The sequence below is a fragment of the Pipistrellus kuhlii genome, unplaced genomic scaffold (genome assembly GCF_014108245.1).
Source record: "Pipistrellus kuhlii isolate mPipKuh1 unplaced genomic scaffold, mPipKuh1.p scaffold_m20_p_1, whole genome shotgun sequence".
In the NCBI taxonomy this organism is placed as follows: Eukaryota; Metazoa; Chordata; class Mammalia; order Chiroptera; family Vespertilionidae; genus Pipistrellus; species Pipistrellus kuhlii.
The window spans coordinates 707,000-733,472 of NW_023425404.1; the positions used below are offsets into that span (position 1 = coordinate 707,000).

General features: G+C 50.0%; 2 protein-coding genes and 1 long non-coding RNA gene across 8 annotated transcripts in view; 1 reads left to right on the top strand and 2 right to left on the bottom strand.

Annotated features, from left to right (window-relative positions):
• KCNK13 (potassium two pore domain channel subfamily K member 13) overlaps nt 1-17,885 on the bottom strand; it is a 57,227-nt gene extending 39,342 nt beyond the window's left edge. The window contains exon 1 of the mRNA XM_036429142.2: nt 16,890-17,885. Within this exon, the coding sequence (XP_036285035.1) occupies nt 16,890-17,223 (334 nt within the window). The 5' untranslated portion in view covers nt 17,224-17,885. The remainder of the gene's footprint in view (nt 1-16,889) is intronic.
• LOC123651417 lies at nt 16,996-19,435 on the top strand. Its single transcript, XR_006740122.1, has 2 exons — nt 16,996-17,133; nt 19,289-19,435. It is a non-coding gene; the product is annotated as an uncharacterized LOC123651417 (long non-coding RNA).
• A 433-nt stretch (nt 19,436-19,868) lies between these two features.
• The window catches only part of TDP1 (tyrosyl-DNA phosphodiesterase 1), a 48,814-nt gene continuing 42,209 nt past the window's right edge, over nt 19,869-26,473 (bottom strand). For all 6 annotated transcript variants that reach the window (XR_004986498.2, XM_036429101.2, XM_045573169.1 and 3 more), the window contains one exon: nt 19,869-20,180. Coding sequence is in view for 5 of the 6 variants with exons in the window: in XM_036429101.2 (XP_036284994.1) it covers nt 20,107-20,180 (74 nt within the window). In the remaining variant the exon portion in view is untranslated. The remainder of the gene's footprint in view (nt 20,181-26,473) is intronic.

The following is a 26,473-nucleotide window of genomic DNA, read 5'->3' on the forward strand; positions in this document are numbered from 1 at the left end:
CGCTTCACGTTTGTTACAACGGCTGTTATCAAAGAGAGAAGAAGTAACAAGCATTGGCAAAGATGTGGAGAACAGGGAACCCTTGTGCACTGCTGGTGGGAATGTAAATGGGTGCAGCCACTATGGAAAACAGTATGAAGGTTCCTCAAAAAATTAAAGACAGAACAAGCACATGGTCCAGCATTTCTACTTCCACAAAAACATTAACTTCAAAACACAGCTGCACCCCCATATGCATAACATTATTTACAATAGCCAAGGCATGGAAACTATGTAAGTGTCCATCAACAAATGTAAAATGTGGTAAGCATGTATATATTGGGTCTAGTAATAATTAATGTCGTTTTAAACATTCCTTTAAAATCTTGCTTGGCATTGACTTGTATTGACATAACCTTCAAACACGTGGTATCTACAGAACGTGTGAAGTGCAATTAACAAGTTTTGCTTGAAAAAGTTTGTGTTTGGTTTGGTTTTTGTTGCAAAACTAGGGCTAAGAAGATGGCGGATGAAGAGCATATTCGGCACTGCATACTTTACGAGTTCCAATTAGGAAGAAAAGCAAGTGAGGCTGCAAAAAACATCTGTAGTGCTCTTGGTCAAGATGCAGTTAGCGCCAGAAAATGCCAGCGTTGGTTTGAGAAATTTTGCGAGGGAAATTTTTTGTTAGATGACAAGAGTGGTCGAGGCCGTGTGTCCAATTTTGATCAAGAAGCTCTTCAAGCTCTTTTGGTGCAAAATCCTCAAATTACCCAACAAGAGCTTGCGACAACTTTAAATTGTTCACAAAAAAACAATTTCCAATCAATTGCGTGCACTTGGCAAAGTCCAAAAGTTTGGAAAATGGGTTCCTCATGAGTTGACCAACAACAACCGTAATCAAAGAATCACAATTTGCAGTTCGCTCCTCTCTCGTCAAAACCGTTTGCCGTTTTTAGAGCAAATTGTTACCGGAGATAAAAAAATGGGTGCTGTATGTTAATTTGAAAAGGCAGCCTCAATGGTTGGACAAAAATGAGGCTCCACAGCCCACGCCAAAACCTGACTTGCATGCGAAAAAAGTGATGTTGTGTGTTTGGTGGAATTTTAAAGGAATTCTTCATTATGAACTTTTACCAGCTAACCAAACCATTACAAGTGCAGTGTATAGTGCCCAATTGGAAAGGTTAGCCCAAGCTTTAAGAGAAAAAGAACCCGCGCTGATTAATCGGAAGGGCGTAATTCTTCACCACGATAACGCATGACCGAATACTGCAAGAATCACTGCTGAAAACTGCGCCAGTTGGAATGGGAAGTTCTCCCTCAACCTGCATATTCTCCAGATATTGCCCCTTCCGATTACCATTTGTTTCGTTCTTTGCAAAACTTTCTTCTTGGAAAAAAATTTAATAATGAAGAATGCCTCAAAAATGCATTGACCGAATTTTTTGCATCAAAATCACAAGAATTTTACAACAGAGGGATTAAAATGCTTCCTGAGCGTTGGGCACAAGTAGTAGAAAACAACAGCAACTATATTGTTGATTAAATTTTGTTGTATTGTTTAAATAAATTCGATTTAAAAAAGTATTAGAAAACGACATTAATTATTACTAGACCTAATATCTATACATATACTACCCTGATTCCCTGAAAATAAGACAGTGTCTTATATTAATTTTTTTCTCCCAAAGTTGCGCTAAGTCTTATTTTCAGGGGATGTCTTATCTTTCCATGCACTAGGTCTTATTTTTGGAGGATGTCTTATTTTCGGAGAAACACGGTAGTAGATATATATATATATATATATATATATATACACACACACACACACACACACACACACACACACACACATAATATGGAATATATTGTTCAGCCATAAAAGAAGGAAATGCCCAGATAATGCTTTTTCAGGAGATACACCATTAGTTGCCTTCACAGTTTTGTTGCCACACAACACTGTCCTTCCCTCCTGCCTCGGTACAGGACCCTGCGTTGTGTCCATGACAGCGATGAGTTTCTACGCAGAGGGTATTCTATTCTGGCATGGCTCTGGCCGTGAGAAATAAACAAAAGTGGAGGCTTCCAAGAAAGTTCTTTCTGAGAGACCATTTCAGCTGGTTCATACTGTTGCCTCTCCTCTTCCCTCTCTCTCCCTTTCTTGGTGGCAGTCATGGTGTCTGGAACTGGAGGAGCTGTTTGTGAGCACAAGGGAGCGAGCCTCCAGTAAGCCTGCCAGGGCACAGACTGGAAAGCACTGGGCGGCCGTAGGCCTGGCCTGCAGGTCTCTCCGCTTCCTGCTGTGCGCTTCAGACACGGGCTTCCTGCTCCAGCTGCCCGAGGCAACCCGCCCTTGATCTAGTGGTCCCTTTCCTTTCTAGTTACTGAGACAAAGAAGGAGCAGTGTAGGCAACAGAAAGCAATCATTCCACCTCAAGACGGAGTACTAATAAGAGCAGCGCAGAATCGGGCATAAGAGAAGCATGCAGCACCAAGCACAGAGGAAGCAGGTGACAAAACTGTTGCTTCCTTCCCCCCCTTTTACCTACCCCCCCCCCCCTCAGTGTCACATGGGATGCTATTTCAGACACACAGGAAAGCGATTTCTAGAGGGTTATCTTGCCATTTTTTTCTGTTTAAAAGCAGAAGCAAGGCTTGAGACAACTCGATGGTGTTCATGACTGACCACAGCCTAAAGGTCCGGAGGCAGGAGAAGACGGGACTGTAACAAACTGGAAGTGAAGAGAAGGAAGTGCACCAAGATCGCTAAGGAGAAAGCGGGCTCGGAGGTGATGTGCTCTCGGACACCAGATGTGAGGCAGGTTCTAGAGGAAAAACGGGAATTTCAGAAAGTGTTTCCAGAGAACAAGATACACCAACGAGGGGGACACATGAGGGCGGAGAGAATGGGGCTGACCCCAAAGTCGCAAGGCTCCGTCATCACCCAGAGAAAGCGGTCTTAGTTTTATTCATAAACATGAAAAACAATGGCCAACAGAGCTTTTTAAATCTACAGGGACATTTTGATAAATTTCATGTGATCATACTTAAAATGCCAAAAAGGATACCCAGCCCATTGTAATGGAAGGTACAGAATTGAAAAGAGAATAGGAAAAGAAAGGAAGATAATGCAAATGAGACCCAACATATGTGCCAAAGTCCCTTATAAAGGGAAAAGTCCAAAACTGATTAAAAAATAATATAAAAATGTATTAACTGGTTTACTAAAAAAAAATTATTAAAAATCACAACTAGAAAGACAATCTAAAGTTAGCAAATATCTGTTAGTCTATTGCAGGAATTTTATCATATCTAAGTTTAAAAATAGATGTCACCATATAAAGCATTAAGAGATACACAAAAGTGTTAATAAGTCATACAAGTGATGAAATCAATCACACTGGATTTAGATGTCCTGAAACACACAACTGAAATGTTATTTTGGGTGTGTCCACTAGCCTTGGAGATTCTGTTCCCTTTCGTTCCCAAATTCAGTAATGTAAGAGAAAACCCAGCTGGAATATATATAGACATAAGGACACAAAGAAACACTCAAACAGGAAGGAGAATTCTGGGAAATGCACATTCTCAAGTCATTATGAGATCATTTTAGAAATAAATCAAAGCATAATTATATAGCCAAACACAAAACCACTTAAGCAGTCATTTGAACAAAAATTGAGATGAGTTAGAGCTAAACGAAGAATGTATAAGAATATTTATCTCGCCATATCCGGTTTGGATAGAGCGTCGACTTTCAGACTGAAAGGTCCCAGGTTCGATTCTGGTCAAGGGCACATTGGTTGCGGGCACATCCCCAGTAGGGGGTGTGCAGGAGGCAGCTGATGGATGTTTCTCTCTCATCGATGTTTCCAACTCTCTACCCCTATCTATTCTTCTCTGTAAAAAATCAATAAAATATATTTAAGAAAAAAAATATTTATCTCAAACACGGACAGCACCCGAATTCGTGAAAAACTGTAAAGAAAAAAAATTGCCTGTCTAAATGAGCGTATATGGCGCTATAAAAATCTATTTTATATATCAAAAAAACTTAATAACAAATTAAAAGGTAACAGAACAGGATAAATATTTTGAACATATATAAATACATATAGGATGTCCCAAAAATATATTCACATATATTGAATAATTATAAAGATGGTGTTTACTAAAATACATTTCATTTTCAATATTGAGCTACCAGCTTTAAAGTGTGTATACATTTTTAAAAATATATATTTTATTGATTTTTACAGAGAGGAAGGGAGAGAGATAGAGCTAGAAATGTCGATGAGAGAGAAACATCGACCAGCTGCCTCTTGCACACCCCCCACTGGGGATGTGCCTGCAACCAATGCACATGCCCCTGACCGGAATCGAACCCGGGACCCTTCAGTCCGCAGACCGACGCTCTACCACTGAGCCAAACCGGTTTCGGCAGTGTGTATACATTTTTGGGGGCACCCTAAATATGTAAGAGATAAGAAGTTGAGGGGTCCCCGGGGCCCTTGAGACAGCCCTTAAGACACTGCAGAGAACCTCAGTGGCTCTTTGGAGCACAGTTGGACAACCACAGCCCTGGATGGGCTGTAAGACCAAGGCCTTGTGATCTTCATCGATTGCTTAACACGAGGGAAGAACTCAAGCCACAGACAACCTTGGTGCCGACCTGCCAGAGCTCACAGGCAGAGTCAGGGTGTGACCTCTGGGATCAAATGGGAGATGAAAGTCCTGGGGGGAGGTACATTAGTTGCCATGGTGATGGGAGGAGTGCAGTGATGTTGAGGGGACTGTGAAGTATGTAGTGGGTGGTGATGTAAGTCTCCATATCCATGGACTCCTAGGAGGTAGGAATCAGACAGGACAAAATCACAGAAACCCTGAGATTCTTCAGACCATCAGTCTTCTTACAGTATCCCACCTCCTCAGGACCACTGCGCAGAAAAAATAGGTCGTAGTACTGTAGGTGGCAACGCTTCCCACAAGGACCCCAAAGGAAGAATTGGCAAAGGAGGGGTGATGCAAAGTGTAAGCTTTGAAGGAAGGCCTCACACTCCACCCGCTGGGTACCTTCGGACCCACACGGAAGCTCTCTGGGCCTCAGACTCCTGGTCTGTGACCTGGGAGGATGGACAGGACCTATCCTCATGGTGTCGTTAGAACAAAATATATGTACAGGCGTGTGAGTGTTTAACCCCCGGGGAGCACACACAGCGTGAACAAAATCACACGTAACTCTCCCATCCAACTGGTTGAGTCTGGTTAAACTCTTCCACAGGAACACGAATACATGAATTCTCGAGGAAGGGTGTGGTAATAAGGTAAAAGGAAAGAAGAAACCAGAATGCAAACACTGAGGATTGCAACGCCTACAGGAAGGCACAGAATGAGACGAGTTCAGAGATAGCTGCCGTGGCTCCTTTTAGAAACGAGTGGGGACACAGTGAAACGGCTCAGGGGCTCGGCTCCTCCGGGGTGATCAGGAGTCCCGCACAGACAGGTAACTAAGCGGACTGGACACACCCAGGGACTGCCCTGGTCAGGAAATGTGCAGAGCGCCCTGACCTCCTCCCTCTGGAGGGAAGGAAGCCTGGAGCTCACAGGTGATCACAGCTCCTCTACCTGGGACCCTCGGACGCCAGTCCAGCGGTCATCAGACCTGCACGGCCCCGGCAACACTGCTCTACAATTAAAATCTGAATGGCCCCGCTGCCCCCTAACACCCACACACCCTGGGTCACACCCAGGGTCACCGTGGTCTGACCCCTGGGTTCACCGGCCACAGGGCTTCCTTTCCAAGCAGGTGATCTGTAGAAGAGACGGCAGGGATTAATGAGAGAACGGCAACAACATCGGGACCCATAATTAGGCCTCTACGGGTGGCTCTTGGGCCAAAGGAAGATGGCGGTGTGTGTGTGTGTGTGTGTGTGTTTGTGTGTGTGTGGTGTTACAGGAGCAGCATTGCAGAAAAGTGGGGTCTAGTCTGACAATGTGGACAGGCTGCTCAGAAGGAAGTGGGAGGGCGAGGGGGAGAGGGAGCAGTGCAATGATGGGAATGTCTCCCATCCTCAGCAGGACTGCACTTCTGTGTCTGAGCATAGTAATGCCTTCCTCAGGCCGAGAATGTCCCCATATGAGCGCGTCCCCATGCCGTATAAAATCAGGAATGCACTGGGGATCCCAATCTTCTCCCTCTTCCTCCCCAGGGGATGATTACTTGCTGGATCAACCCCAAGGCGGTCCTTTGAGATGAAGATGGAAAGCTATAAGAAACTGAAGAGAGATGGATGGAGGTGCAGGTTTGGGGGGTGGGCAGGGAGACTGAGGGCTGAGAGGGTAGGGGAAGGATTAGGGATAAAAGGCTCCAGAACTCCTTTGAGATCCGAGAGGCTCGGAGAGGAGAGAGGGGAGAGAGGGAACTTCCCTTTGTGTTATATTGGTGACCCTAAGACTCTTTGGAGATATGCAAGCAAAAACTGAATTTACTTTTTCATTATGTTGGGCAAATGGACTGTGCTTCTTGGAACAGAATACTACCCTTAGGACCCCAAAGAGCGCGAGATTTGGGTTACACTCAGGCCAAACCCCTCTCTCCTTCATAGAGAAAGGTATGGAGGAGGAGAGAGAACAGGATGGAGTTTAGGATAAAGGAAAGGAAATCGCCACGTTCTGTCATATACACAAGAATTTTTAAGGCAACAAGCTGAGATGAAGTGTGTGTGTGCCGGAATGCTGGGCAGCAGAGAGCGAGCGAGCTCTGTCCTGCAGCTGACCTTTCCATTGCAGGAGTGTGAGGGGCGATTGGGGCAGCAGCTGCCACTTGCACCCGCTGTCAGCACTGGCCTTGCTCACACCCACTGCTAGTGTTGGCCTCAATTGCTCCATGCCGTCAGCAGGTGTGAGTGGGGCTGGTGTCGTGAGTGCATAAGAGCCACGGTGGGAGTAGACCAGGTGCTGCAGCAGTAGGGGCCAGGTGGAGGCACGGAGGATGGACTGAGACGCACTCCTGTGCCCACCGCAGCCTCGCGGCCCACAGTTCCTTTCAAGGTGCACGGATTCATGCACTGGGCTCCTAGTGTCTACATAAACACGGAACAGAAAGTAATAATGGGTAAAAAGCATGACCAAGATGACGAAGGCCTAAAATCCTTAACATCTAAAAGCACTCGTATACAATGACTAACATATCCCCCCCCCCACCTTGCTCCCCAGAGAAAAAGAATAAGAATATGAACTGTAAGTATTTTTGAAAAATATATTTGGCTGATTTTAGAGAGAGAGAAAGGAAGAGGGAGGAAGAGAAACGATGAGGGAACCATTGATAAGCTGCCTCCTGCACGCCCCCTACTGGGGATCAAGCCTGCAATCCAGACGTGTGCCCTGATGGGAAACAGCCACCTCTTGGTGCACAGGACAATGATCAACCAACTGAGCCACACTGGCTAGGGTGAACTAGAAGTCTTTTAAGTAAATATTTAAAATGAGTCAATATGAGCATAAACAAAAGAAGTTCTACCGTGAGATCCATTTTTATCTAAATAGAACAATATTCCCATGTATAATGAATATATGGAAAACTTACAAGATATGATCTATTTCCGTGATTTCAAGATGAGCCTTTTCCCAGCGCTAATGTATCTCTTAAATCAGGATGGTCTCACAATTGCTCGTGTCAGAATGTAATGACAGCATACTTTTCTTTCTTAATGGTACTTAAAGTAATGACTCATCTTAAATCCAGTAAAATCTTCAGTACTTTAAGTTCAACATATTATGATACACCAAACCGGTGGGAGGGTTCTCGCTGGATGGTGGATTACGAGGGATGTCTGCCTTCTTTTCCATTTGTTCCCATGTATTCCCAGTCTTTTAAAATGAATATGTACTTCTCTTATCACCAGAGGGTAAACAAAACAAAATCCGTTTCTACTCCTCACTTTGTCACTTCATAGATGTGTAGTCTCAAGATATTTATGCTCTCTGTTTCTCAGTTTCCTTATCCCCAAGATGGAATTAATAACTTCTCTGCCTACTACACAAGGTGTGTGTGCAAATGCTTTGCAAAATGTAAAGTGCCTATTCGCCGAGTGATTTAAATATTGACACTCGTATGGCATCCATTAATGTGTGACATCTGTTAATGTGTTAGTGGGATGTCTTATTCTTTCTGAATGCCTGTTGGTTATCTTTGATGTTAGTCTGTAGCTTTATACTGTAAAATGGTGTTTTCCAATAGGTTACTGTTTGAATGTGATATAACTTGATTTCAAAAGCTCTTTCCTCAGTCTTATTTCCATGCAGGAACAAACAGAATCTGAAAACAATATTCCCTTCATTCTGCATATTGACCAGGCCACGTCACACACCTGTCAGCCCACCTCCCACCCCGCGGAACCATGCAGAATGCTGCTGCCCAAGTGCCAATCACGGCCACACCCGGGGCTAAAGAGAGGCACCAGTGCCATTCTCTCTGCTTAATCAAAATGAATAAAACTGTTGTTGAAAATCTGGTCGTCTATCTTGACTGGCCCATCACTGAGCTGGAGCTTGGGATCTCTGCGTCTGGGTTCCTCAGATCCACACGAACCAGGGCCACCTTCTCAGCCTGAGCCCAGTGCATCCCTATGACTGAATAGGCTGCTCTTAATTTCGTGTGTTTGTGTGTTTGTGTGTGTGTTTGTGTGTGTTAATCCTCACCCAAGGATATTTTTCCCATTGATTTTTTTAGAGACAGTAGAAGGGAGAGAGGAAGGGGACAGAGAGAAAGGAAGAGACGGAGAAGGAGTGAGGGAGGGAGAGACAAGAGAAACATTGATGTGAAATGGACACATTGAGTTCTTGCCTCCCGAATCCTATCTGTAACTCAAGTGCATGCCCTTGACTGGAACTTGAACCCAAAACCCTTTGCCAGGGCAGGCTGCTGTTGATCCTCACCTAGGAACCTGTCAGCGGGGGTGGCGAGGTCCACAGAGGCAACCAATGAGCACATCCCCCTCCCCTGCACTCCCGCCTGGCCACCGGTGTGCTCTGGTCTGAAGCACAGGGCATCTTGTCCCCGGCAGCCACATCACAAAACATCAAACCTTAGTGGGACTGCCACTCACCTCGCATGGGTGTTTTATTAAAGAGCAGGTGCGTTCAGTGCGTGTGGGGCTGCCTGAGACTCTGCATGTCTAACAAGGCCCCAGCTGCCGCCGGTACCGCAGATTCTCAGGTAGCGGGATCCTCAGGAGTGATCCCCGTGCTCAGCCCTCGCTACCTCCCACCATGTGTGCCTCCTGTGTGCGCCCTGTGCTGCCTGAGCCAGAGCCATCTGGGGAAGTGGTGCTCCACCCGGAGCTATGCAAGGGGCCCCCTCACCTGCCTTTTCACGAGCACACTTCCCCCAGGTGAGTTCTTATGGACACCAACGCTTGGGAACCACCAGTGGAAAATTCTCAATGTCCTTGCCGGGCCACGCCACCGGGAGCTGCATGCTTGCTCCGCGTAGCTCTGGGCCTTGGCTGAGGGGTGTTACTGACCCGCATCTGCATTAGGGATGCGGGAACACACGGTTCTCTTTCATGTTTACGGCCCAGATGCTGTGGAGGCGGTGACTCCCCGCATTATCTACTCCCCTCCGGGACAATCTCTAGGAGAAATTTTTATTTAAGTCTGAAAAAGCTGGGCGCCTTCCAAGCAGCCAGCCTGGGGAAGGGGAGTAGTAGTTATCTGCACCTCTTAATAGTGTGACAACTGGAAAACGCAGAGCCAAATGCAGGGCTCACCTTTGGCAATGACGCGGGTCCTTCTGGCAGCTACCTGTGTGTGTTGACAATTTGTGGCTTAGGGGTCCTATCCTGCTATTCTTCTCATCTCCCCAATGTCTTAACTCTATTACTGTACCCGTTTAGTGCACGGCACTCATGTACGGGGCGGGGGGGCGGGGGGGTAGGTGTCTGTGCTGTTCACCAATATCCACTCATAGGAGGAGTGTCCTTGCATGTGGGTGTGGCCATGTGACCTGATTTGGCCAATGACATGTCTGTAAGGTGACGTGAGTCTCTTCCAGGTGGTGACCAATTGATTGCTGGTTTACACTCTTCAGCTCTTTCTCCCCCTTCTTGGGCCACAAGATAAAAACAGCCTGGGCCACCGGGGAGATGGCTACCCTGGGAGTTAAGGCCCACAGTGGGCTATGTGTGTGAATAAACTCTGGTCGTGTTAAGGGGCAACCTAATGCCTATGCCTGCCATGACCAAATTATATGCCACAGATCTCAGATCCTTTTGGGACAGAAGCTGATTTATACATACACAGGCAACACACAGAAGCAAACCCCTGCCAAGAGCATAGTTGAGAGAAAAGACATTCACAGAAGGATCATTCACCAGTCACAGTGCCAATCTTCTACTCCGAGTTGTAGGTTGATTTCAAAATTCATTTTTTTAAAATATATTTTTATTGATCTTGTACAGAGAGGAAGGGAGAGAGAAAGAGAGTTAGAAACATAGATGAGAGAAAGTCATCGATCAGCTGCCTCTTGCACACTCCCCACCGGGGATATGCCCGCAACCAAAGTACATGCCCTTGACCGGAATCGAACCTGGGACCTTTCAGTCCCCAAGCCAATGCTCTATCCATTGAGCCAAACCGGTTTCGGCTCAAAATTCATTTTTGCTTCAAGTCTGACCACCAGTCTCTTTCAAGATCAGCATCCCTGAGTGTGTCTTCATATTCTGCTCCAACTTTTTAAATCATGGTGACATATGCCCAATATTTATCATTTTAATCATTCTTAAGTGTACAATTCCACGACATTAAATACATTCATATGGTTGTATCACCATCAGCATGATGTACACTCAAACCTTATTTTATCATCCTCATCAAGAATGCTATACCCATTAAGCTCTATTCTACTTTTTGTCCCTGTGGAATTTATCTATTTGTCAGGTACCTCATGCAAGTGGCATTATGTAATATTTGTCCTGTATATTTCACTTATTTTACTAAGTATAATGGTTTCAAGGTCTATCATCCATGTTGTAGCATACATCAAATTTCATACCTTTTCATAGTTGAATAATATTCCATTGTAAGTATGCACTGCATTTTGTGAATCCATTAACTTGTTCATATACACTTGGGTTGTTTCCGCCTTTTGGCTATTCTATCTAATAAAAGAGTAATATGCAGCCAAAGCAAGTTTGGCTCAGTGGTAGAGCATTGGTCTGCAGACTGAAAGGTCCCAGGTTCGATTCCGGTTAAGGGCATGTACCTTGGTTGCGGGCACATCCCCGGTAGGGGGTGTGCAAGAGGCAGCTGGTCGGTGTTTCTCTCTCATCGACATTTCTAGCTCTCTATCTCTCTCCCTTTCTCTCTGTTAAAAATCAATAAAATAAAAAAATAAATAAAAAAGAGTAATATGCAAATCGACCATCACTCCAACACACAAGGTGGCTGCCCCCATGTGGTCAAAGATGGTTGCCCCCATGTGGACACAAGATGGCCACCACAAGATGGCCAGCAGAGGAGGGCAGTTGGGGGCAATCAAGTCTGCAGGGGAGGGCAGTTAGGGGTGACCAGCTTGGCAGAGGAGGGCAGTTGGGGGCAACTGGGCCTGCAGGGAAGGGCAGTTGGGGGGACCAGGTCTGGAAGGGAGGGCAGTTGGGGGGGACCAGGCCTTTGGGGAGGGAAGTTAGGGGTTACCAGGCCTTTGTGGACAACAGTTAGGGGCAATCAGGCTGGCAGGGGAGAGGTTAGGCATCAATCAGGCTGGCAGAGGAGTAGTTAGGGGGTGATCAGGCTGGCAGGCAGAAGTGGTCAGGGGCAATCAGAAAGGCAGGCAGGCAGGCAAGCAATTGGGAGCCAGCAGTCCTGGATCCCGGTAGAATCAGGCCTAAATGGGAATCGGACATCCCTGGAGGGGTCCCAGTTGGAGAAGATGCAGGCTATGCTGAGGGACACCCCCCCGCCCCCGGTGCACGAATTTTGTGCACCTGGCCTCTAGTTGTAAATAACGCTGCCCTGAACATAGCTATACAAATATCTGTCTGAGTCTCTGCTTTTAATTCTTTCGAGTACATCCCCCAGGAATGGAATTGCTGAGTCACATGGTAATTCTGTGTTTAACCTTTGGAGAAACTGCCAAAATGTTTTTCCTTCTTCTGACTTTTAAATCAAAGGTCTTCACTAGACAACAGTTACATGAAATGCTCAACTGCACTTCCCAGGAAAGTGCTATTGGTGAACATCGCCCACTGCCCTATGCAATGGTTTCTACATGAAACCCCATGAGGGAACCTTTCCTCTGAGAATCAGAATTCCAGGGTGGGTCAGGACTCAGGCATGGAGCTTGCAGCCCAATCTGAAGCCTGAATAATCATCGTGGGTCCCGTGCCCACACGCCTTGGTAACACCCTGTATCATTTCTAGTCACTTGGGCCTGACTTCCAATGGCTACATCTTTGCCACTGTGCTACCCTTGTGCTGTCTGTGCAAAAGCAGGCCTGAAGCACCTGGGAACCATATGCTTGTGTGTCCCTGCCCTCCAAGCACCTTTTACCCAATTGCTGACAGGTGTGGGAGTATAAAGATTCTCCCCGCCCCTGCTCCCAGCTCCCGTGAAGCCTGGGAGCTTTCTGGGTCAGGAGCTTTGCCCTGCTGTCCAGCTTCCACATGGGATTAAGTACAGAAGCACCTAGTTTTACTGTGCTTCACTTTATTGTGCTCCATTTTTTAAAAAAGGTTACAACTTGCTTTATTGTGATCCCTGCTTTATTACGGTGGTCTGGAACCGACCCCGTAATGTCTCCGAGGTCTGCCTCTACCAGTTGCTCACTGGTTCCTGCCTCATACATCCCTATATGGACTTATGTCCCCCTCTACCTGCCTGTATCCCTTGCACCTGCCAATCAACTGCTTGAACTCAAATTCTTGGCTTGGGCTCTGCTTCTGAGGCAACCTAAACTCAGACAAAGCTCCTCCTAGCAACTTTCAGGGCCTGTTTGCTTTTCACGTTTCTGTTCTTCTTTTTCCTGATTCTGAAGTTTTACTTACATTCAATGATTGTTTTACTGTATGCTTTCTTGTTGTGTTATCTCAAAGTCTATGCATTATAAAGGACGGTGGAGCTGATTTTTAAAAGAAAAACACCACCATCTGTAATAATCTATAATAATAAAAGCATAATATGCTAATTAAACCAGACAGCCAAACAACCTTCTGGATATCATCCCGAATGTCCTTCCAGATGAAGCCTCGGAGCAGGGCAAGGCAGAGGCAGTTAGGGGCAATCAGGAGGAGTCGGTTAGGGGCAATCAGGCAGAGCCCGCTAGGGGCAATTAAGCAGGCAGGCGAGCAATCAAGGGCAACCAGGCAGGCAGGCAGAATGGTTAGGGGTGACCAGGCAGGCATGTGAGTGGTAAAGGGCGATCAGGAAGGCCAGCAGGCAAGAGAGCAGTTAGGAGCCAGCAGTCCCGGATTGTGAGAGGGCTGTCCGACTGTCAGTTTAGCCTAATGGGAAGTCAGACATCCCCTGAGGGGTCCCAGATTGTGAGAGGGTGCAGGCCAGACATCACCCCCCATGTATGAATTTTGTGCACTGGGCCTCTAGTCCTATATAATAAACGGATAATATGCAAATTGACCCTAAAGGTGGAACGACCAGTCGTTATGATGTGCACTGACCACCAGAGGGCAGACACTCAGTGCAGGAGTTGCCCCCTGGAGGTTAGTGCTGCTCAGCCACAAGCTGGCTGCTGGCTGTGACCACAGTGGCGGTGCTGGGAGCCTCTTCTGCCTCCTTGGCAGCACTAAGGATGTCTGACTGCGGCTTAGGCCTACTCCCTGCGGGAGTCAGACATCACCCAAGGGCTCCAGGGCTGCCAGAGGGATGTCTGACTGCCAGCTTTGGCTCAATCCCTGAGCTGGCAGGCAGACATTCCTGGAGTGGTCCCACGTTGCAAGTGGGCACAGGCCGGGCTGAGGGACCCCCTCCCCCCGTGCATGAATTTTCGTGCACCAGGCCTCTAGTGTAACGTGATGATTAAAATACAAGATAAATGGTTCACAGAATGAGATCCCAATTTTTAAAACTACATATGCACATACATGTGTGCATAGGCCAAAAAGAACTCAAAGGAATGCATCAAATGTTAACAGTGGTTACGGATGATGTAACTTTTTTTTTCCTTTATACTTTATTTTACAAAGAACATGAAGCTTTAGTGTCCCTATCTATAAAGTGGAAATAATCTTATCTACCTCATGGAGTTGTGTTGATTGAATTACCTGCATCACGTACTCACACAATAATCACAGTATGTGCCTAATGTGTATCCCAGTAAAGGGTAGCAAGTGTGTTATTGCTGCAGCAACTCATGAAACAGTTTAAGAGGAAAGGTTGGAAATATAAAAATAAGCCAATATATAGTGCTTTGTACTTTTTAAAGAACTTTCCTTAGATGAGCTCACTGTCCCTCACAAGAACCCTACATAAGGGAGCGGCTTAGGGGGAGGGGTGGGCAGGAGCAGGGACTGACATCTACTGCACAGGTACACGGTGAGCACCTGCCAACAGCTCGGGTGAGAGGGATGGGGCTCCCAACACCTGCCAAAGCAGCAGAAGAAAAACCAACAGCGCCGATTCCGGGCGCCCTGTCCAGTTTCCTTCTATCCCACCAGGCTCCGTTATCATAACTGAGCCTCTTACATGCTCAGCCATCCAAGACTTTCTCCGTTCCTAAGGCATTGCTGTTCGCCAGCCTATCAACACACTCTGTTCCTTCCTAGCTCCTTGTCCAAGGGGAGTCTAGGGGAGGGGGGCACAGGATGGGACAGGACGCGTGTAAGGTGTGTGTCAGAGGCGAGGATGTAGCCCCCCAATCTCCTATTAAAAGATCACATAACTATTCTAGTGAAATAAAAACCCGGTACTTGCTATGCAAACACAGCAGAGTCAAGGGGAGTTACGTGGCAACACTTGCCAAGCAGTTTGCTCCCCCGAGTCCTACCTACATACAAATCCTGGGCAATCTCCTGCGATGGGATGTGGGAGGCGGCACAATGCGGGACTCAGGGCATTCTGCTAAGAGAATTCTGCGAGGAATGTGGGCTACCACCTCAGCGCCCGTGTTCTGGTCATCACAGAGAATGCTGGCAGTTCTCCTTGCCAGACCCCCAGTTATTGTGGTATCTCACTGGCCTGCTGACGGGCAGGGCCACCGGGGACAGGCGGTGGGGGTGGGGCAGGGCAGTGAGCCAGGCAGTTCAGGACAAAGCACTTCAGATGCGGCCTGTGCATCCCGTCCCTAACCGTCCCCTAACCGCCCCGTGCTCTCCGCCTGGCCTCCTCCTCACCCACAGAAGCCCTGGGCTTCTTGACTGACCTTGGGGCGCCTCTCCTGACCAACCAGGCCTGAGGCCGAGCTCCGTTACGTGTGCTCGTTCCCCTGGCAGAATGGCTACTTTAGGCAGCCTGGAACGGGAGCTTCGGGGAAGTTCGCCTGGTCACCCGCCTCGCTGACAAGCTCTCTTGCCTGCCCCCTGGGGTGCCACCGACAGCCTGGGCCACTCCCTTTCAGAACCCCCTCCTCTGCTCCAGCTCTTTTCTGTCTTCAAAATTTCTACAGCATCTTCCCCAAACCCCTCATCACTCGATTATGTTTCAAGGATGAATTATCTTTAGAAAGGTGGTGCAGACATCCAACTTTTCCCTTCTGCTGGGAATAAAGGCATAACTGGCTATAGCCAGTTTGTTCAGAAACTTTCAGTGGCTCCCAACGGCCTCTAGATAGGGTCTAGCTCCTTCGTAAACATGAAAGAGACACCCCTGTCCCATTAGCCTTCTACAGACCGGCGGTCACCAACCTCTGGTCCCCGCCCCAGCGGTGGGCCGTGAAGTCCGAAAGGTTGGCAGCCGCTGCTGTAGACCAGGGGGCCCTTGAGTGCAATTCTTTCCTCCTTCCGGATGCAAAACCCAAACCGTACCTAACACCACGGGGTTAGCCTCATGGCCACTTCTCCCTCCATTTTTCAGGGAAGGAAACGGTTTCCATTCTCATTAGCATGTTGCCTGACCTTCAATCTGGTGTTCAATCTAATTTTCTCTGTAAACTTGTAGTTAAGGATGGACTCTTTATCTTATTTTTTGTTCAATCTCACCCGAGAATATTTTTTCCATTGATTTTTAGAGACAGTGGAAGGGAAAGGGAGATGATGAGAGAAGCATCGATGTGAGAGAGACACATCGACTGGTTGGTTGCCTCCTGCATGCAACCTGGGCCAGGGCCGGGAAACCTGTAACCAAGGTACATGCCCTTGAACCAGAATCCTACCCGGGCCCCTTTGGCTTGTTGGGGGCCGATGCTCTAACCCACTGAGCCAAACCGGCCGGGGCAAGAAAAGCCTCTTCTTAAACGCGGGCTCCGTTCCCTCGCCTTGTGAGTGGTACTAACTCAATCAACGTTTACAGGTCCCTGCCGCAATGGGTAAGCTTTCTTCCTCAAGTTCCACGAATCCGAGCCATGTCTTCTCAACTAGCCTGAGCATCTCCCGGAGCAGAGAGCCTCCAACGTAAGGACCATTCAAGTCCCCCGGGTCCTTTGTTAATAGCGGATTCTGACTGGGGGGGGGGGGGGGGGGTCAGGGGAGGGGCTGAGACTCTGCCTTTGTAACAAGCTCCCAAGCGATGCAAATGCAGCTGGACCCCATTTAGGGAAGCCGCCGGCAAGCGATACCACCTGCGGGCCAGGTGGAGGCGGAGACGCCCCCGCGCCGGGGGTGGGGGTGGGCAGCCTGCAGAGCGGCGGGGGAACCGGACGGAGGTGGAGAAGCGCCGGTCCCCACCCCTGGAAGCGCCCCCGCCGGGTGAGGTGCCAGCGAGCCCCGCCGCGCCCCCGCCCGCCGCGCGGCGCACGTACCGATGGTGGACACCACGGTGCCCACGAAGTAGAAGGCGCCGGTGAAGTCCCAGCGCGGGCGGGTGTGGTCCACGCGCACGCCCGCCTCGGCCGCCTCCTCGTAGTGGCGGAGGAAGCCGCGCAGCTCGCCGCGGCTCAGGTTGTGGCGGCGGCCGAAGTCGGCCAGGCGCTCCTCCCAGCGCTGCTTGGCCTGGCGCTCGTGCGCCAGCTCCAGCGCCGAGAACACGGCCGCGCCGCCCAGCAGGTAGAGCGCGATGAGCGCGGCCAGCAGCAGGAAGCGCGCGTTGTCCTCGCTCAGGTGGCCCGGGCCGCAGCCGCAGCCCCGGCAGGCCATGGCCGGGCCCCGGACGACCCCGCCGGGCCCCGGGCTGACCCGCCGGGCGGGCGCTCAGCTCGCTCCCCGCCGCCCGACGGCCGGCTCAGCCATGTCCGCGGGGCGCTCCCCCCGGGCCCGCGGCTCCCGGGGCGGCCGCCGCCGCCGCGGCCGGGGCTGCGGAGCCAGCTCCCCACGTCCGCCCAGACTCCTGGTTTCAAATCCGCTTTTCGCCGCCGCCGCCGGTGGGTTCTCTAAACGCCGACGGTCCGAGCGGGAGGACGCAGAGCCCGCTGCTGCCGGGCACCGGGATGCGGTGCGTTCCCGCCCCGACGCCGCCGCCGCCGCGGAGGCTCAGACTGGGGAGGGGGCGTGGCGCGGCCTCAGGGCAAACTCCCTCGGAGCTGCATGTTCCCCGGGGCGAGGGTGGGGGGCGGTGCGGGGAGGCTGGCGGGGGTGGAGGGTGGGGTGGGCGGAGCCCCGCGGACCCCGTCTCTGGGACCCTCGTTTCTCCAGCCAACGGCTGGGACGCGGGGTCGCAGGGGGCCGGCTGGCTTTGCAGGTGGATCGGGGATGCGTCCCGGTCGTGGCGTCGCTCAGCTCCGGAGCCCCAGCTCCATCGGGTCCCCGGCGGGCCCGGGACGTGGAGGCTGGAGCAGCTCCGGGCGGGCGCACCTACGGGCCTGTGCGGTTTCCACCGCCCACCCACCCACCCGGCCCCCGAGCGGGGCGGCATCCGGCGGGCCGAGCCGCTGGAGGAGGAGACAGAAAGGGAGGTGGGAGTGAGGGAGCGGAGGAAGTTGGGGGAGTCGCCCCGGAGGCCTCCCTCGCCTGGCCTGGAGCCAGGGAGCCCTTGGCCTCGGAGCCCGGCGCGGGGGCGTCTCCGCCTCCACGTGCTGGTTCTGCGGGCGCAAAGAGCGCCGCGAGGCAGCCCGGGACCCCAGAGAGGGCCATCTCCTCTGCCCGGACTTGGGTGCGCCCCAGAGATTTTGCGCCCACAGGGCTTCGCAAGGTGCTCCCCCGCCCTGTGCAGACCCGCGGCACGGCCTTAGGTACCGCCTGGGGCAGGGGCCTCCCTGAGACCCCGCCTTTCAGCGGGCGTCGGCGCTGCGGCGCGCTCCAGCCTCACCTCCCGGGGAGAGTCCCTCGCTGGGGTCTGTCCCCCGTCCCCTCCTCGCTGCGGCCCTGCCCTGCGCTCTGCCGGGCTTTGCCGACGCTGCAACAGGTGCAGCTGCGCGGCTGCCGGCGCCAGTGCCCGCGCCTCCACCCTGCCCGCCGCCTCTCGGACGCGCGGGGCCGCCCGCGGATGCCCGGCTCCCGGCGGGCCTTCTGGGGGCTTCGGTTCCCCCACCCCGGGCACCGCGCAGACACACAAAGTGGGTGCTGAGGAGGCGGGCCCAGCGCTGGTCGGGCTGTGTGGGCTTCTCACAAGCCAGAAGGGGGAGCTCCATCCTTCCAGACAGCTCGCCCCCACCACCAGCCACCCGCTGCTCCTGGAATCACCAGCCCCTGAAACGTGGGAGTGAATATGGATCCGTAAAGGAATAGACGTGGGCACCTTTGAGCGAAGCAAGATTTCTCCACCTCCCAAATGGGTTGTTTTAGGCTCAAAGCCCAACCGCCCACCTACACTCCCCAGGAGCAGAGGAAAAACCCCCACAGCTCTGGATTCCAATATTCTGCCACCAGAAGCCCCAATGCTTTGAGTGTTACTCTCAGGTCCAGAATGCCCCCCTTTTATCTAGCCTTGGGGGGTAGTGGCTATGGGGTCATGTGTACACACCATGGGTGAGTCCTGCAACTACTCCCCTCGCCCCCATTTTATTATGAAAAATTTCAAACTAAGTTGTAAGAACTATACAGTGAACACCCATATACTCACCACCTTGATTCCACAATGAACACTTACTATACATGCTTTAGTGCCCAGCTACCCATCCCTCTTCCCATCCATCAACCCACCTGGTTTAAATGCATTCAGAGCAAGTTTTGTAGACATCAGTACATCCCCTCTCTCTCCCAATACTTCTCCCTGCATATCATGAGTTCAGTATTTATTTAGATTTTTTTTTTCTTTTACACACAGTGAAAATTGAAAATCTTACGTGAATCATTAGAGGAATTCTGACCCCAGCCAGCTGTGAGACCCGGAGGACATCCTGAACCTTTCTGGGCCTGTTTCACTGTGATTTGAAGGCATCCAACTGGGTCACCTTTTGGGATTTCTTCCGAGTAAAACACTTGTGTGCTTTCGTATGATTTGTGAGGCGTCTTTGCTAGGAATCTTTGGGGATGGATGGAAGAGACATCCACGCAGCTTGGGGAACTGGTGAGATGACGGCAGGTGGCCCCAGCCACCAGTGAGCCCCATTGCAGGCAGTGAGATGGCCAGCCTGGTGCTGGGAGGATGGACAGCCTTGGGACAGTGCTGGGCTGGGGGCCACAGGGCTCACCGGTCTGCAGGGCAGCCCACCAGCCTCAGCATCAGGCCTGGAATCTGCAGACTTGGGCCTTCGACCCCGACACCCCGGAGGCAGAGAGAGGGCTGGGTGGGAAAGCAACCCCCCCCCCCCCACCACCAGACACATACATGGTCAACCCTGACTTCAGAAGGGCTGACACCATCGCGAGGTTCCAGTCACTGCCAGGAGAACTTCATATCTATATTCTTTTCACATTGACATTTAATAGCCTTCATTCCAAAGTGCAGCATTGAAAAGGGGATTAAGAAAATAGAACCTTTTATTTTTTTTAGTGGGAAGTGTTAACAATGACTACTACAACTGTGACCAACATCCATGTTCCAGAGTGACCTCTCTAAGGGATGTGAACACCCAGTACCAACAAGGACTCCAGTGTTTGGGGCTCCACGCCTTACACTCAAGGTTCACAGAGCTTCACCCCTCAGGACGGGACCCACATGTTCCCGTGTGTGTCTGGGGCTTTGACATAAGGAATGTTCCAAATCCATGGCCGATCTGGGGGAGAAAAACACATCACATTTAATACTTACTTGCCTAGGATCACCGAGAATCCACGCAGCAGCTCGGATAAAACCACTCACGTGCTGCAGTGTCTGAATTGTAAAGAACCTTTTTTGAACCAACCCCGGACCCTAGCCCATTTCAGAGAATGGTTTTTAGTAAAGGTTCGGGTTAAGACTTGGGCAGGAAGCCAGGTGCATTCTGGTTGCCACTCACACTGACAAGTCGCTTCACCTCTCCAAGCCTCAGTTTCCCTATCAGTACCTCTGTCATGGGGCTGTCATGAGGTTGAGACAAATCCATGTGGTGTGCAGGACAGTGTCCAGCAGAGAGAGCACCTAACACCTGTTCAAGTCCCGCTTTGCCCTCCTTTGCACGCCCGGAAGCAACTGGAATTTGGCCTCGGGTTCCTCACCTGTGAAATGGGAACTGGTAACTGTAGCAACCTTGGGAGGTGGTTGTGGAGCGTGAATGACAACACCTGTGAGCGTTATGATGCTCAATAGACTTGAACTTTTCTTCCTCCCTGGGAACTGATGTCAGAAATGGAGAAAATCTGCCGAAACCAGTTTGGCTCAATGGATAGAGCGTTGGCTTGGGGACTGAAAGGTCCCGGGTTCGATTCCGGTCAAGGGCATGTACCTTGGTTGCGGGCATATCCCCAGTAGGGGGTGTGCAAGAGGCAGCTGATCAATGACTCTCTCTCATTGATGTTTCTAACTATCTCTCTCCCTTCCTCTCTGTATAAAATCAATAAAATATATATTTAAAAAAAGAAAAAAAAGAAAAAGAAATGGAGAAAATCTGAACACTCCCTGTGTGCACATGTCACTGCTGCCTGAGTCAAACCATTTCAAGGAACAGCAAGGGTCCAGGTAGGGAGTAAATACAATGTAAGGACCAAAAATAAGGCCTGCCGGGACCGGTTTGGCTCAGTGGATAGAGCGTCGGCCTGCGGACTGAAAGGTCCCGGGTTCGATTCCGGGCAAGGGCATGTACCTTGGTTGCGGGCACATCCCCAGTAGGGGGTGTGCAAGAGGCAGCTGATCGATGATTCTCTCTCATCAATGTTTTTTAACTCTCTATCCCTCTCTCTTCCACTCTGTGAAAAATCAATATATTAAAAATAAATAAATAAAATAAAATAAAAATAAGGCCTGACGGGACTGTCCTGGTGAGTATGAGAGAACAATTCGGTGAGCTGATAGTGAACAGGACGCTGAGCAGGTCTGCGGAGACGGACCGGCCCCTGAAACCTGCTCTGCCCTGCCAACAGCCTTCCCTCTTCCCCCAGAGACAGATGGCAGCTCGGGGCGCCTGGCAATCAGTGGTGCCTGTTGCTCTCCTTCCAGCCGCACTGTGCTGAGTAATCGAGAGCGAGCAGTTAAACAGCAGGAAAGCCCTGGTGGGTACCTCAGTTGGTTAGAGCATTGTCCTGACACACCGAGGTTGCGGGTTTGATCCCCGTTCAGGGCACATACAGGAATTAAACAATGAATGCACGAATAAGTGTAACAACCAATCAGTCTCTCTTTCTCCCTCCCCCTTCCCCTCTCTAAAATCAATTAAAAATATATAAATATATAAAAACAGCAGGAAAAGACATGGTAACAAGTTATCACACCCCTGTTCTCTTCCCCCTAGCCTTGCGATGGTTTGAAAGCATGAAACCACACACTTTTTTTGCTAATAACCAAGCTTGTGAGAGAGCCCGTGTCACATGCTGGTTTGACAGAGGGTGAGGGTCTGGCGGGGCTGGAGCCAGACTCCCCACCACTCACGGGCCTCACCAAACCCCGCCCTCTTCCCTCAGAGCCTGTCTTCTGCAGCTGGACTTCTCCGTACCACCGGGCTCTCCCTGCAAACGCTGCTGGCTGCCACCAGGTCTGCTTCACCCCCAAGATGGAAGACACCTGGTTCTTGCTACCTGAGCAGGTACTAGAGATTCCTCACCAATGCAGGGTTTGTGTGCCAACACCTGCCAGCAGCCGGGAGGGTCAGGACCACCACTGCATTTCCGCCTCCCCCGAAATTAGCCAGCCACCAGCGCCCGTGAAACCCCGGTGCTCCGCTTTGTAAGTGAGCAACCACCTGCACCTGCAGGCTGTCACTCCTGGGGGAAAGCCACAGACAGGGCCACCAGGAGAGGTGAAAAGGAGGGTGATTCTGCCTTTTTACCCATCACTACTGGCAGTCAGCATTAATCAGCAATCCGCCTCAACTGTCTATCTCATCAGGAGAACTCGCCTCGTGATCCAGTCATGTGTGTATCTGAGACACTGCTAAGTGCCGGGGAGATAGCAAGTTCTCTGCCAGACAGAGCTGAGGCCCACCCAGTTTCCAGTCCGATGGGCAGAGGAACCAGCAGGCACCCATGGTGCCGGGATTCTGTACTTTGCCGTGTCTGCATACCTGGCACAAAAACTGCCTGGGTAGTTCCCTAACCCGGCTGATGTGAGAATCTCTCACCCCCAGAAAGCTTGTTTCAATCGCCCTCCCCCCCAGGCTGGGTCGTGGTGACATGCTTTTTATCAAGTTCAAAAGGTGATCTTGCCCTAGCCGTGTTGCTCAATGGGTAGAGCGTCGGTTTGTGGACCAAGGGATACTGGGTTCGATTCCGGTTAAGGGCACATACCCTGGCTGCAGGCTCCTCCCTGGCCTGGGCCCTGGTCAGGGCTCGTGCAGGAGGCAACCAATCTATATGCTTCTCTGACATTGATGTTTCTATCTTTTTCTCTCTCTAAAAATCAATGGGAAAATATCCTCAGGTGAAGATTAAAAAAAAAAAGGTGATCTTGACTGGGATCCCAGGCTAAGAGATGGGAAGCTGTCCTTTTTCTGGATACGACGGGAGGATTTAAAACTGGAGCATGGCAAAACCAGGTGTGCATGGCGGGGGCATGGATGGCCCAGCGGGAGGAGCCAGAGCTAGGGAGGTGACAAGCCAGAGTGTAGGTGAGACATGAGGAGGCCACCCTGAGGCCACGGCAGGGTGAGGGGATGGCTATGGGGCTCACTGTGCGAATTCCTATCCCATCTCACCTGTGGTCAGGAACTTCCACCTCTTTGAAACTCTCCAACGTCGCCCTCCATGGGGAGGCGCTTCAGTGTATAGGCAAAGGGGGCATGGACGCAGGAACCAGAGTGCCCAGGAGGCTTTGGCTGGGTTAACTGGAGTTCGTGGGGTGAGGGTTAGGGCTCCTCATCGGTAGTAGCTGTATCAGTGTAGTGAGCACTCAATGAATGAATTCATGCCAAGGGCCAAACAGCAGTTCCTGGCACATAATAAGCACTTAAAGATCACCAGCTGCTATTACAGTTACTGTTATAATTACCACCACCCTAAACTCATAGTGGGTGAGGACTGTCATTACCCTATATGCTGTATAAGCCCTAATAGGTTCTTTAACAACCAGACAAACCCGAGTAAAGTTCGAGATCCTGCTCCATTGAGCTGGGTGATAAGCTCTCCCCTCTAATCCTCGAAGAAACGGCTCTTGGGATGAATAACAACTCTCTCTCCCAGCTACCCCGAGGCCTGAACACCCTGCGCATCTGCCACTGTCTCCTTTGCAGGGGAACTTGAAAACAGGGCAAAGGAACCTTCGGACTGGGCTACAACAGCTACAACAGCCTCCTACTCCAAACAATCATTTGCAAAACTAACAGGCAAGCAGACATTACGACTAGAAGACTGAAAATGAAAGACATTCTTTAGAATTAAGCGTCACACTCTGCGCACCAGTGTAGCTCAGTGGCTGGAGCACCCGTTTGCACACTAAGGGGTCACAGGTTTGAGTCCTAGTCAAGGGCACATTCTTGGGTTGACCCCAGGCCCCTGGTTGGACGCATGTGGGAGGCAGGAGGCTATGTGTCCTCTCTCACACAGATGTTTCTCTCTCTTCTTCTCCTTTCCTCCCACTGTCTCTAAAAATCAATGGAAACAACAACAAAGAATTAGCATCACGGTATTAGCTTACTTGCACCTGTGGAAATTCCTTCTTTAGCTCAGTAACACCCACAGAAACGCCTTCCTTCCACTGATGTACCAGTTCCCCTTTCCTTTCTCATGAAAACTTGCCACCGCCTACTGGGAACACTTGTTGGATTTCTGCCTGAATCGGTGCTTCAGAACAGCTATTCTTCTGTATCTCAAGTAAACACTTGTTGCCTCTCACTTTGGCCTTACCAAGAACTTATTCACTTCAAGATCACTGATAAATGACTCTTTTTTACTTTGGTACATCTAGATTTCCTTTAACTTCCTGATTAAAAAGTCATTTTAGCCAGCACCGGTTTGGCTCAATGGATAGAGCGTCGGCTTGGGGACTGAAGGGTCCCGGGTTCGATTCCGGTCAAGGGCATGTACCTTGGTTGCGGGCATATCCCCAGTAGGGGGTGTGCAAGAGGCAGCTGATTGATGACTCTCTCTCATCAATGTTTCTAACTCTCTATCTCTCTCCCTTCCTCTCTGTATAAAAATCAATAAAATACATTAAAAAAAAAAAAGTCATTTTAAAAACTAAGCTGAAAGTTTAGTTTCAGCCTTGTTTGTGCAATGAAACAAAAATAGATATTCCTAAAGGAGATGACCAAAAACATATCTAAGAAACTTTTTTGGCTGCCTCATAAAAAGAAAAAAAAAGAAAAAAGCCTCATTTCTAAAGATCTTCCCAAACCAGGTAATTAAAAATTAAAATGAAACATATCAACAATAATTTTAAGGGCTCAAATTTCTGTTTCCCTCATAAAAATACTTTCATTTGCTTTATCTCCATGTGAACGAAAACATGTGTAGGACTAAACTGCCTTTTTACAATGGGCACTTGACTCCCCTGAATGTTGGCTGTATGTGAAGTGGTGATCTCTGTATCCCCGGCATTACTCGACATGCCCGTAAGCAGTGTGGAAGGCAACACAGCAGTGATGAACAATAAAATGCTCCAGCCTCATGTATGTATCTTTCCAAGGAAATGCGCAAAAGGAGAAAACTCAGCGAATGAGGGGAAGCAGTCTCCTTGCTGGGAATGCTGTCCAGACAGAGGATGTCTCATTACTCTAAGTCCGTGGTCAGCAAACTGTGGCTCGTGAGCCACATGTGGCTCTTTGGCCCCCTGAGTGTGGCTCTTCCACAAAATACCACGGCCTGGGCGAGCCTATTTTGAAGAAATGGCGTTAGAAGAAGTTTAAAAAATGTGGCTCTCAAAAGAAAGTTCAATCGTTGTACTGTTGATATTTGGCTCTGCGGACGAATGAGTTTGCCGACCACTGCTCTAAGACAATGCTTTGCTCAAACTTTCCATTCTTAGAATGCTTTTCCTATTGGGAATGGAAGGGATCTCAGGTTATTTTTAAGGCTCCTCTACCGCTTTCATTCTTGCTTTCCGTGTGCTTTGGGAATCCGGATTAAAGAAATTGGCCTGCGGACTGAAAGGTCCCAGGTTCGATTCCGGTCAAGGGCATGTACCTTGGTTGCGGGCACATCCCCAGTAGGGGGTTTGCAAGAGGCAGCTGATCCGTGATTCTCTCATCAATGTTTCTGTCTATTCCTCTCTCTTCCTCTCTGTAAAAAAAATCAATAAAAGTAAATAAATAAATAAATAAATAAAACTTTTCTTTAAAAAAAAACCTTTCTTTAAAAAAAAAAAGGAGGAGGTAGAAGTCAGCCAAGGGCTGCGTTGGGGAATACAAGGCCCAAGGCCAGACCTCAGCCGAAGGTAATCACAGCCGCCCTGCCGCCCCCTCTCTAAATGCTTATTCAGGAGCAATCAGGCCAAAACACACAAATGAAAGGAACAGGAAGAGCAGAGAAAGGGAGAAAGACAGGCCAGGCGCTGCCCATCCAGAGGAGGGATTCTCAGCTCAGTCCAGGGCTGCTGGCTGGCAGGTTTGCAGACTGCTCTGCACCAGCCTTAGGCTGTTCTCCTTCCTAGTCTGTCTCATGCCCGTTTCACTGGTAGAGCAGCCGGAAGAACCTCAGGGTAGAGACTTTTGTTCCTCCGCCACTTAATCCTATGCCTTCCTCCGTGTGAATTCACCTCAAAGACGGACATTCGGTGGCTGAGGCAAGCGTAACTGCCACCTGTGCGGCTGGGTCAGAGGCGGTGCCCCCTATGCCCGCCTGCCAGCAACACCATGACCTTGGGTCAGCCTCCCACTGACCTTTCATTGTGAGAAACACATGACCACTATTCTTGACACAGTCGAGTCTAGGGCGGCAGTTTTCATAGTGTAGTCTGGGCGGTGGACTACCCTGTTTTCCCGAAAATAAGACAGTGTCTTATATT